Genomic DNA, 13,201 nt, shown 5'->3' on the forward strand with positions numbered 1-13,201 from the left:
GCTGTCCACAATTCCTTGCTCCACAAGTCCAGCAGCCTCAACGCTGCATGCTCTCCCACTACCCTTTCCTTGCACTGCCTTATCCTGAGCTTCTTAGATCCCTTATGGTTTCAAAGACCCCATTAATCTTTTCCTGACCACTGGATCTTTTTTTTTCACTGATATTCTAATCTTTGCCCAGCGGGAATGTCTCTGCCCAGTCATTGAGTTCCCACCTACCCTTGGTAATCTCTAATGCAAGTGGGTGGTTTTACTATAAACTAAGCCCACTCCCAAAAGTCACCTGTTCCTACTCATTCCAGTTATTCCCCTCCTCAGGAATCAGCACTAATTTTGATACGCTCCTTTCCTGTTTTATTCCTCCATACGTCAAAACAGTTTCCAGAGTGAAAGGTCTTACACTTCTTTCTTGTTTTCAACTCATCAAGGTGTTTGCAGGCAAACCATAATTCACTACTTTTTAGTTTTCTTTCATCTCTTTTTGAGCATCTTACAATAAAGCAAACCCACAAGGGGATGCCTGTTGGGTCCTAATGCTAGGGAATTAATAAATTGAGCATTGGCTATGGGTTTGCTAAAGTAGGCAGCTTGTCTCTTTCAGGTAACTTTTTAACTTAAAACTTCTTTTTAATATGTATGTAAAGCTTGTCATTTTGAAACAGCAAATCCTGTACTGTAAGCAAATCACAACATTTGTTTTTAAGCATGTCCACATTTTTTTATATAAAGTCATTACAATGGCACATAGATTTTGTTCCAATTTTCACAGTCGCAAACTTTCACCCTAAATGTTTATAGCATGGCCATGTATCATTGAAATAAATTTTGTAATATAAAATATCAAAAAAATTTTAACAATAGGAACTATATTTTACTTATGTTTTTTAAACGATTCGCTTCCTTTGTACTCTATTTGGTTTCATACACACTCACTCTGAACTCTTCCAAGTGCTTCCCCCTCCTCTGCTTACACTCACTGACACGTCACTGCCATTGATTGATTGTTGTTTGTGTTTGCTTTGGACACTTCCAGATGATTGCTACTAATAACCAGTACTAAATTCCTGAAATATCTGCCTGATTCCCTTTCCAAGGCAGCTTCATTATGGTGTGTCATATGAAGCACAGTAGGCCCTAGAAATATTGTGCTGCAGGAGAAAAATAATCTCCAAATGAAGGGATAGCTCAAACAAAGCATTGTAAAAAGCCATCACACTCAATTCTGTATGCATCATCTACTGCATTTCAGCAAAGGCCAAGCTTCTTAGTCAGCTCTCTGAGGAGATCCCTCAGCCTTAACTATGATTCTTTTGGGGCATAGTTTTGTGCTCACTGGACTTTCCTACTCTGTGCAACTCATCATCTGAACGAGGTTAGATCAAAAGGATGAGGTATAACAGTTTAAGCAAGAAGTACACAGTGACAGTCAAGAGGCCTAATTAATTTTTACTGACTTTGTATTGGTTCATCAAAAAATCAAAATAATTCTTATGAGTTAGAGTGCTGTTAATTAAAAAAAAACCAAAACAAAACCAAACCACAACACAACAGCCCTGAAGGATTAGGAACTGTAACCAATACCAACAAGACAAGACTGACAATGAGCCAGTAACCACTGGATTTGGTTTCTAATTATTCATTTGCCTGCTTACATTTGGAGATACAGAAAGACAGGAACAGAATTGTCTTTGGTGTAGACCAAAAATCTGCTTAACAATGTTCTAAACTTATGAGCTAGCTGCATAGAGGTCACAGAAGTATCTTGAGTTGGAAGGGACTCATAGATCTTTGAGTCCAACTCCCTGTTTCTCTCAGGGAACTAAAGCAGGCGTATGGTCAGAGGGTGCTGTCTTTAAGAAGAATGAATAGGCTCTACAGGTGCTGGAAACATCATAAAAAGGAACAAAGGTGGTGTTATTCAGATAACTTAAAGTTATCTCATAAGGGTACTTTACACCTATGATATTATTTCTGTCATATGGACAGGTACAGTCAGCTCTTTATTACCAAGGTGGTAGACAGTATCTTAGATGAAACAGCAGTTGGATAATCTGGCAGCCTCTCCACTAATGAAGTTGATGGCAGGCCAGCTCCCCAGTTAGGGTATTCCTAAGAACTCAGGACTCTAGAGGACAACATGGCACAAAGACAGGCTCTAGAAAACACCTAAGGCTGGCTTACGTTCTGTAAGACTAAAGAGCTCTCCTTGTGAAGGAATACAGAGAGAGCAGAGCATCTCTATTTGTTCCCAAAAGGGCAAGTCTGGAGCTGGACTAATAAACCAGCATATGGCCAAGTCCAATGCCTCTGTGTCATGCTCCCTGGTATTCCTGTGGCAAGGAAGCACAGGCATTCTGAAGGAGCATTTTAGTTCAACAGACTCTGTGCTGCTCAACTATCTCTAGGTGGTATCGTATCTTAGAAAATTTGTCCCAACGCAAGTGACTTTACATTTACCTACACTGAATTCCATCTGCTACTTTATCACTGCCATTCACTTTGGCAATTAGCCATTTTTCACTTTCTCAATTTGTGGTGTTTCTTTCCAATACTTTAATTTTGATGGATCTGTCATAGTGAAGAGCTCTGCTGCAAGATGCTCCCTAGGCTCCTTCACAGTAGGGAAAACAATTTTAAAAAGTGCTTATTTTGTATGGTGACCATATCCTGGCCCTGCTGATCTGCCATGAGGGGAATTGCTTCTATGCCTTTTGCAAACTGGTCCTCAAGCATACTTACAGCCTGCCTCACAGCATCCACCTTTTCCTTCCTTCTTTCCCAAGCACTGTGAGGCTTGTCAGCATCAGCTTTTTTTTCTACCTCCTTATATCTCGCTGTTTAACATTTTGGCTCTGTGTCTGTTTTTCCCTATTCCTCAACAAGTTGCTCTAGGGCATACTTTCCTGGTTCACTGTTCAAATCTGACCCTCCAGAGTACCTGTTTGGATGAAAAAAAGAAGTACCATGGTTGCTCAATAAACTTTTTCAAAACTATGCTGGCTGAACCTCACCACAAATAGCAAGGAGTAGTAAGACAAGCCAAGTCATTGCTCTATACCCTCATGGTGCAGGACAGGAGCAGCAGCAACAGACCATGACAGACTGTGAACTGTGGCAGAAAACACTCTCATCAGACTTTTGAAGTAATCTGCACAGATAATGAATCCATTCCCATCCCCACTGTCATTCTTATCCAACAACTGCCAGCTGGAGACAGATGGCAATCTCTGCATTAATTTTTCATACTGTAAGATGAAGTACTTAAAAAAAAAATCAAGCAAACTTCTGTCAGTTTGTTTTTTGCCTTTTGACACAGCATTCTTCCATCAGCCAGATGAATAAACTTTGCGAGAAACAATACTAGTTTGTCTGTAAAACCAAACTAGTTCAAAGAAACTACATAGTTTTTTGGTCAAATGATAGCAGACTTCAAGAATGGTAACACACATACAGAAACCAGATTAGAAGATGCACTTTAGGACTGATCTTGAATGCTAATGCTTCCTGATAAATCCAGATATTTCACAAAGCTCTGTTTTATTTACACTCAAGATTTCAAACTGGACACTAGCACTTAAAAAAAACAGGGTTTAAGCATCCAATTCAGTAGCACAGCAAATAGGATAAAATTGGCATTTCATTAAAAGCAAGATTGTCAGATTGTACAAGTTTGCAGACACAAACCATAAGAAAGCAATGCAGTTAAACCACTGACTACAGCGACTAGAACATAATGAGTTGTTAGAACCTTACAGAGGAAAACCTTGCCAGAAGGTTAGCACTATGGCACCAATCTGTAGTGAGGGGAAAAAAGAGAATAATTTAATTAATTTCTAAAAGAAAAGCTGAGGAAATGAAAAATCCGCTAAGCCTCTCAGAACAGTGTGCATAGCTCAGAAGTAGCAGAAAGTGGTATTAAATTGAAAGGGATAGCAGTTCGCCTGCCTTTAGACAAAAACACAAAACCACCCAAGACCATTAGCAATAACAGGTTAAAAAAGAGGAGTCTATGCTTGAGGATTATTTTACTTTCAGGGGAGATTTGACATTAGAAATGTCATGGAGCATAGGTAGGGAATTTGCAGGAAGATTAGATAGAAGTTACAGCCAGAGATTTAACATGAAAGGTTTAAAGAAAGGTTTTTGAAATTTTATGGACAAAAGGAACAGATGTTCCTACAAAAAGATGGCTGTAAGATTTCACTGAGTCACAGGAATTTTAAGCAACAGCATTTCTGGATGGATAGTGCAGAAATAATTAGGTAGATGGGTTAGTTAGGGTACAGTGATGCGGGTGAGGATTATCCAGCAGGTAAAATTTAAAGCAGCAGAGAGGGAAAGTTTAATGGGACAGCACCAGAGCAAGCTAAACAAACCTAGTTTAATAAAGCATGAGCAATAAAGCAGGTAGAACAAGTATGTGACTGAAAAAGTTTGGATTGGGAGAAGAAAGATGAATGCTGAGTGAATGAACTTCAAAGGGGATCAGATATGGGAAGCAGTAGACAGGTGCACTAAGTGGAAGCGTTTCATGGAAATTCAGGTAATAGGCAGAGGGAAGGTAAAGTCTGGAGCAGAAGGAAGAGCCCGTGTTTGAGAATCAGGCAGGTGAACATAGTAAACTCAACAGAGACTTTGGGGAGAGATGCTGAGGAGGGTGAGATGGAGGGAACGTTTCAGTGCAGAACATACAGGTATGTGTGTGTATGACAAATGTGTGCTAGGCTCAGAGCATAATGGTAACAAGTAAACAGATACTGGGCAGGAATTTGGATGTTGTCCGTAACTTCCTCAGCCATTAATATGTTATTATGTTCTCTATTTTATTTTCCAGCCCTTGAAAATTGCCACTTCAGAAAAGATTATGGCTCAGATAAACTTTCAGAACCTTAATACAGTTGGATAATTTGGTTGAATCTCTAGAAGAAATTACAAAGATCTCAAGCAGCTTGCAACCCTTTACAAAGGAGGCAGCTTTGAAGTGCCCAACCCCAAAAGGCACTTCATTTCCTTGAGATTTTAAGAATGAATTATGGGTTTTACTCTAAATTGAAAAATGAAGTATTTTTTTCCATGGCAAAGGAGATCAAGATCATCCTACCCAATCCTGGTGGTAATTTTACCTCTAGAGAAGAATCTCATTCCAGAATATATAAAAACCAATATCTTAAGGCTTAAAGACCCTTATCATTACACCAGTTTCAAACATAGCTAATAAAATGAATTGTATTTCTAGGACTTAAGAATATCCTGAAGATTTTTTTCCTTTGTAAGAAAAGAGAAAAGTGTTGTTCTAAAAATGTTTGCAAGCTATTAGGCTTTTCTCCCTTGTGGCAGAGGAAAACATGCAGCGTGATACTTAAACTATTTGGGACTTTATCCCTGAAAGCTCTCCAGCACAGACAACCTTACTGAGATGCAAACATCTGACAGTCAGCATTTTTGTATTGGGCACTTAAGCCCAACCTCACTCACCACAACATAACTTCTGTTAATTTATAACAGACTAAGGCAAACAAAGCCTTTTTGGCACAAAAAAACCCAAAAACCAAACCCAACCAAAAAAACAAACCTCACAATGTTTTTTACAGTAGAGGAAAAAAAAGTCCAACAGATTAGATGCAGCTAAAGCCTGGATATGTCAGCTCCTACAAATAAGAAAGGTGGGCATAGAGGATGTGAAGCGGGGCAGGCACATCTAAGCCTTCCTAGCTGCTACAGATTGCCACAGAGAGAGGGGCTCAAGGAGCAGCTGGCATGACCTGGGGTAACTGAGAACCATGGGTGCCCTAAGAACTAAAATATGTTGTTATGTTTCTCAATATACACAACATGCTGTAAATAACAACTTTTTAATCTGACTTTTTTGCTACTATTTGGCCAGCTGTGCTGCTCATGTTGTGTAATAGTGAGGGTGAAGTACTATTATTGTTAGTTACATGATTCTCTCAAGAAAAGCTCTTCACTGTATAAATGAAAAAAAATTACAGGACAGGAAAGACAGGAACTCATATCAGAAATCTTTTATGTTTTCCAGAAATCCAATTGAGTAGTTGTCTAATTTAAAAACTCCACAGGTACGAATTTTTTCTTTAGGAGAGTGCTTTTTGTTAGGACCAACTTTACTAATTTTGCACTGCCGAGCAGTAAATAGCGCTAGTGCAGAACTATGTTCTCACCGTCTATTTTTCTGCCTATTTACAGCTTTCCAACACAACACTGAACAACTATCTGGTTTTGTTTGGGGATTTTCCCTTGGCCTGAAAGATAAGAGGTTTCGTCTGCAGTGATGAAACTGCACCTTAACTTCCACATATACAAACATTTAAAAACCCCTTCAAAACCAACCACGACACCAAAAACACCCCTAAATCCAAACCAGAGCAGGAATCAGATATGAGTTCAGTGAAAAGTCCAAGTAAATGAATGATCACTGGAAGGGCAGAGAAGGTTGGCAGGGTGAGACTGTGCCCACTGCTGTGCAAGAGAATGAGGTAGAGCCTTATCTAAGGCACAGTCTAATGGCTACATGGACTAAGCCTGTTATTTACACTGTGCAGAGAGCCTAGCAGCAGATACTTGAAGCTCCATTTTGCTAGATTTTTTTTATCCCTATCACCTATATGTTTTTTCTGTAAAAAGAACCCAAAAATCCTTGCAAAGTTTATATTCTGAAATACTACTGAATTTTATTAACTAGGTGGACGAATTCAGGACTGAATCTGAAAAGGAGAGAAAAAGTGATGAAAAGGTGATCATGTGCTCTCAGCTAGGTCAGCCCAGGCTATATGGTTTTCCTCTGACTGATGTAAGCTTGTATCTTGTCCTGAGCCAGCTAGAAAGGTGGCACCGATACACTCCTTTCCCTCAGCTTACCACTTATAAAGCAGGATTAAGCAAACCACAGGTCTATTGAAAGCCGTGATTTTCAAAAGTAGCACTATCAATTTCCAGGGTGCTACTAAGAAACAGTGAGTTCGGGCAAACCAAAAATAACGTGAGTTTTCCGTGCAGGGTTTACCCATCTTATCACCTACACAAGCTGTTCAACAGATACCACGGACTCCCATCACGGTCCTTGCATGTTCGTTTTTCCTAACCTTTAACCCAGAGTCAGGTTTCTCCACTGAGGGCTGTTATTATTTATAAACGAGACATCTCTCAAGTCTTTGCAGCGTGACTGGCGGAAACCCCTTGAATCCTGGCTTCTTATAACGTCAGGAAAACACAGGATCTTTCCCAACCTTCCGCCCGCGAGAGTGAACTTCCACCAGCTAGCAGCGGTCTGCCCAGCACCGGCGCGGCCCAGAGGAAGTCATTCTGCTGCGGGAGCCACTGACCTCGGGCTCTTTCCCACCGTGCCCCGACCCCGCCGCACAGCGGAGCGAGCGCAGCGGCGGCACCACGCTTTGAGGCCAAGCCGGCGCTCCCGTCCCGGCGCGGCGTGTCTCCGATGACAGCGAAGCCGCGGGCTGACCGAGCCGCCTCCGCGTGCGGCTCCTCGGCTCGCCGCCGGTGACAGCGGCCGGCGGTGCCGGGGAGCCGCCCCGCCCCAGGGCCGAGCTCCGCACCTGCCCCGCGGGAAGCGGCCGCACGTCGGGGCCCTTCAGCCGAGGCTTTCCGGCAGGTGCGGGGCGGGTTTGGCGAAGCCCCCGCGGAGGGGTGTGACACCAGACCGCGTTCTCCGGCCCCTCCTGGCGGGGCTCCGACAGCCTCCGCCCGCGTCCGTTAAAGCCGCCCGGGAAGCGGAGCGCGGCCCGGGGTTAGTGGCGTCCCGGCCCGCTCATCCCCACTCCGCTCCTGCCGCGGCGCCCCTCGCCCTCTCCAGCCCCCGTCGTCGGGAGCGCCGAGGTCCGTGTCCGCTCCCGCGCCAGCACTGCCCGGGGCAGGTGCCGGGGCACTGCTGCGGGCCGGCAGCCGGAGCGGTCGGGTCGCGGCGCGCACCGGGCCGGGCGGGGCCTCCCCGCCCTCACCCCATTGTCGAGGCCATCTCGGCAGTTTCCGCCCTGGCTTCGGCTGTGTCCGCGCCGCGACGGGGAAAGGGGAGGGAGCTCGGGAAGGCTCGGGGCTGCGCCGCTCCTTCCGGGACGGCGGGAGGCGGTGCCGCTCACCTGGTGCCGCCGGCGCTGTGCAGCGCCCGAGCCGCGGCCCCGCCGGGCGGGAGGTGAGCGCCGACCGTGCTCGCCCCGCCCTGCTGCGCGCGGGAACGCGGCTCCCCGGGCAGGCAAGCGGGTGGCGGGGGGATGGCACGCGATGGCCCGGGGGCGAGGGACGGCGTTGCGTGGCCGTCGTGGCCGCAGCGGGCGGGCGGGCAGAGGAGGCGGGTACCGCCGGGCGGCCCCGCGCCGAGGGGTGAGGGGAGCCCCGGGGAGTGACGGGCGCCTCGGTCCGAGCCGTGGGAGCCGAGCGTGCGAGGGCGGGCGGTGATGGAGACCCGTTCCCCGGGGCCGTGGGCTTCCCGGGGAGTTGACGAGGTGGCGGGACGGGAATGGGTAGTACGGTGGGACGGCTCACGTCCCCCCTTTTGTTTCTCTCCAGGGTGTTTGTGCTTCTCCGAGCCTCTCTCCCCGCCCCCGTCTCTCCCGCCCCCGTCTCTCCCGCCCGACCCGCTGGGACCTCTCCTCTCCGGGCGGCAGCAGAGCCGCCTCGGGGCGGGCGGCGGTGGTGGTGGTGGTGGTGCTGGTGGGGCGCTCTCGCCGTCCAGCCCGCTGGGAACATGGCGACCGGCGGCTACCGCAGCGCCGGGGGCAGCACCACGGACTTTCTGGAGGAATGGAAAGCCAAGCGGGAGAAGATGAGGGCGAAGCAGGCACCGCTGGCTCCGGGCGCTCCGGGTGGGGGGGAGCCTCGTCCCGCGGGGGGCGGCCCCTCCGCCGAGCTGAACAACAACAACAACAACCTGCCCCCCGACCGCGCGGCGCCCCCCGCCGGTGGGGCCCTGAACTGCGTCAGCCTCGCCAGCGCCGCCCTGGGCCGCGGCGCCCCCGCCAAGGAGCCGCCACCGGCTGTCGCGGGGAGCCGCGAGGCCGAGCCCGCCGCCGCACCGGGCTCCCCCGAGGGCGAGGAGAAGCTGGCCGCCAAGGGAAAGAGCTCGGGCCCCAGCGCCAGGAAGGGGAAGGGGCAGATCGAGAAGAGGAAGCTGAGGGAGAAGAGGAGATCGACAGGTGTGGTGAACATCCCGGCCGCCGAGGTGAGCGGGGACGGGGGGGCGCGGCCGCTGCTGAGTCGCCGCTTGGGGCGCCGGGCGCAGCCCCGGTGCTGCTGCTGAGCGCTCGCCGGTCGTGCCCGGGCTCCCCGCGGGGCGAGGCGTTCTCCCCGCATGCGGGCAGCAGAGCGATGGGCCGCGCCTGGCGGACGGACCGCGCCGGGGTCGGGGCAGGGCGGCATCCCAAGCGACGGACAGATGAGGTGTCATTTATCCTCAATAAATTAGACCTGTCATAACTTGCGGCTTTTTTTTTTTTTTTTTTTTCTTTCTTGGTAGCTTCTTGTCGACAGAGAGTAAGTTCCAAGCTTTTGAAGGATCAAACTGAGACACGTGCTCGTTAAAGTATGGTCAAAACAATAGTAATGAGAGAAAATTGATTTATCAGGTTGGAATAGATGTTCAGGTGTAAATATTATTCAGTTTGGAACCCAGAAGAATTTCCAGCACTGGAAAAAATGTAGTGGTTTAAAGAGCATTTTTTTTAAGGCAGAGGAAGATATTTTTATCAGCCAACACCACTGTCCTCTGCGGTTTGCTACTAGTATAAAAAATCTGGCATTGATTTGTAATACTCCTAGAGGAATTTAGAAGAATGATAACTAAGCTTTTAGCTTGTTTTGCAGTTAATAAGAAAGGCCACAGGAAACTTTGAACAGAGTTGGATTTCTGTCTACAGTTTTGCACTAGTAATGTGATCACCATATTTTTGTAGAAAAAGACTTGTAGATCTTTTAGTTAATATTATAGATTATTAAAGTAATTCCAGAAAATTAAAGATCTTTGTTTCTGAAGCAGCAGGAGAAGATGAAATCATGTTCTTCACACCTGAAGTGATTAACGTCAGTTTGTGACATTCTAGGCACTTTCACAGCATACACTTTCATGCGTGGTGGTCTTGGAAGGTTGAGGAATAGTTTTAGGAACAGTAGAAATCTTTGTAAGTCTGGTTTTTGAGAATGATTACTTGCATACCCTTGAGTTTGAAGTGAAGAGTTTTGGCATAGGACTTCAGTATCATTGTTTTGTACAGTGGTGAATACAAGTGAATTCTTTTAGCTTTTTTCAGAGTGTGCAAGCCTTATAGACTGTATCTTGATGGTTTTATATGGACCCCCCATAAATACCTGCCCCCTGTGCCTTTTATAGGAACCTTAAAATGCTGTATCTTTGCTTCTCTAAGGGAAGTAGTCCTAGCCCAGTCAGTAATGGTTTTGCACATTGCAGCAGGGGTTGTATGACATGATATTTTAGAGGTCTCTGGTGTGTGTGTGTGTACCTTGTCCCTAGTTGTACTCTCTTTGGTTGGTTGGTTTTGGGCAGTGGGTTTCTTTTTGCTCTTTGAGACTAATGTCCCAGTTCTTTGAACTAGTTTCTGAACTACTGTTCTTCTGGTAGTTTTTGGGTGATGTGGTTTGGGGTTTCCTAGTTTTGTGGGTTTGGTGATGGTTGGGGCTTTTGTTTGTTTGTTTTGTTAAAGTATTACTCAAAATATGTCTTGCTTTCCAGGAAAACACATTCCTTGCTCAGCAGCCATTAGAATCCTGTGTTCGAATTTGCTGCACTTTAAAGAGTATCTTTATTTCTTAAAGGTAACATATTTAGGCATTGAGAAACAAGTTCTCACCCACTCCCATGTTTTTGAGGGCCTGAACTTTGCTGCATGTCACCATGTGCTGGCACTTCTTGGAAACTTCTTGTACCTTTATACTAATTGCTTCTATAACTAGCAATTAAGCATTTCATCACGTTTTTGGGGTCAAATTTTAACGAACATAGATAACTGTTGTACAAGGTCTTATTGGGGAAATTTGCTGCTATTAAGTGTTGCATTTTTCACTGGCATATACTTACGCAAAGCATTCTCTTTTCAGTATTTCACCTTTCTTAAATGCATTCCTAGGAATTGTTTAGCTAGGGAACACTAGATCATTCCTGGTGGTGAACAGCTTCCAAAACAGTCTCCAGTGTCAAATGTGAGTACCTACTTACCAGTTAATGCTTTGCAGGCTATTTTCTTGTCGTGTCTTTCATACAGCTGTGTAGTCGTGAGAAGATGTTTTAAAGTATTGATTCAACCTGGTCAGCTGAAGTTTTCAGACAAAAGAAGGCTGTGATGTAGATGATGGCTTGTTGGAGTAATCTGCAACACTCCAGTTTCTTGCTGTCTTTCTCACTAGATGCTAGGCATAGCTTTCCTGTGCAGTACATAGTGACTTGGTAGTAGTACACACTGAATTTAACCACTTAACACTTGTAGCTCTTCATGGTGTATGTTTTAAAATTACTTCATCAGGGGATGTTATTTTAGAGCTTTGCTGGGTGTTTCATTGTCTTATTTTTCAAGGAAATAATTTTTGTAAGGATGAAGTAGACATTTTATGCTAAATATGTCCCTTTTATGATCATCGTGCCGCTGTGGTGGACACCAATAATAACATCCTCTGAAATGAAAATGGGTACCTGTTGAAAAAATGCACTCCTAGAAGATACAAAGTGCCTAGAAGCTTTTCCACCCAAAACTGAATACAAAAATAGGTTTTGCTCCGAAGAAGTAGGATTTAATTTCAGTTGCAGTGAAGCTGGAGAATTTAATGATAGGAAAGGTGTCAGAATAAGAACAGTTTGTGTTGTCTCAGCTATCTTGAAATAGGCATGAAAAATGTTAGCAGATTATTACTCATTAATGATTAATTTCTCTCCCCTTCAGTGGGAAGGTAATAGAGCCAGTTCTTAAAGAGTTCTGTGTTTTAAATGTATTTTGTATTGGAATTGGTGGAGAACAGAAGCCATTGTGGAAGCTGTGAAAACACATGGTGATAGGTTGGGAGTTGACAATGCTTTGTATTTAGAGACCACCATGATAAAAGTAAAGTCTGGTTTTTACCTTCTCAGCACTACTGCTTATCTAAAAAATGGTGACTTTTGAAAATGGCTTTGGAAACACTACAATGTTTTCCCTTTCAGTGATCCTAAAGTAGGTTCTTGAAAGTTGGATTTGTTCTAAATATTAAGTGCTGTGGGATTTGGGTTTTGTTGACTCATAGCAATTTTTCAGGTTGTAAAAGGTAATTGAATTACATGCAATTATCATTACTATGTATGTTTCCTTCCTTAAATATTAAAATTTATAACCATTTTAAATTATGTTTGGAATGTGTTTCTCGGTTTGTAGGTACTCACTTGCTGCAGGTGAGTTTACTTGCAGTGTTTTTCTCATTTACAGTTGTGCTAGTGCCTATTCAAGAAACACAGAGCTCCCATTATTTACTGACAGTGCTTTGTGAGGACCCACATATAGGGTGACAGTTATGTTTTATATTGTAATTCTGTCCTGCTCCAAGCAAAACAAGCTGTACTGATGAAACTGCAGCTTTACTTCTGTAAGTTTACATTTGAGGGTTATGCTGGTAGAGCTGTGTGAGTAATGTTTTTTGGGGTTTTTTTCTGAACTCCAGAAAGGAGAATAACAAGTATTTTTATGGTTACTTTTTAAAAAAGGTGTATATATAATCAAAATCTTAATTCATTTGAGAAGGACAGTTATATAGCTGGGTTTTATGTAATGTGTGCAGTATAGATAAAGTTTACATTTTTACTTAACCAGATGGAAGTCATCTTAAGTTTGGAAGTGTTCTTTTGTTAATAACAGGGTGATGAATGATTTAAAAAGGTGTAAGGAACGCTGATCTGTGTATTTTGTACCTGAGGCTGCCAGACCCGAGACGCAACAGTCTCCTGACCTATTCGTGGGAAATACTGGAGTGAAAAGGTAGAAGTGATTCAAGTATGGACTCTTCAAAGAATATTCAAGCAGTCTGTGTTCATCTTTTGTCTTATGAACAGCAGTAAGGATATAACTTCTTGCATCCCTGCTGATGGCTCCCTGTCAGGAGTCTACCTGTCTGTTTAGAAGGCACTGCGTATTTGGGGCTTGGTAGGTGTCATACTGAGCAACACCTTGGAAGGAAGCGGAGCAGTGAGTGCTTTCTGTGG

The 13,201-nt window shown here is 44.9% G+C and overlaps 1 protein-coding gene across 1 annotated transcript in view; it reads left to right on the forward strand.

Annotated features, from left to right (window-relative positions):
- The first annotated feature begins 8,716 nt into the window (after nucleotides 1-8,716).
- PAWR (pro-apoptotic WT1 regulator) overlaps nucleotides 8,717-13,201 on the forward strand; it is a 75,481-nt gene continuing 70,996 nt past the window's right edge. The window contains exon 1 of the mRNA XM_048301072.1: nucleotides 8,717-9,190. Within this exon, the coding sequence (XP_048157029.1) occupies nucleotides 8,717-9,190 (474 nt within the window). The remainder of the gene's footprint in view (nucleotides 9,191-13,201) is intronic.

Source organism: Corvus hawaiiensis, chromosome 4 (genome assembly GCF_020740725.1).
Source record: "Corvus hawaiiensis isolate bCorHaw1 chromosome 4, bCorHaw1.pri.cur, whole genome shotgun sequence".
Classification (NCBI taxonomy): domain Eukaryota; kingdom Metazoa; phylum Chordata; class Aves; order Passeriformes; family Corvidae; genus Corvus; species Corvus hawaiiensis.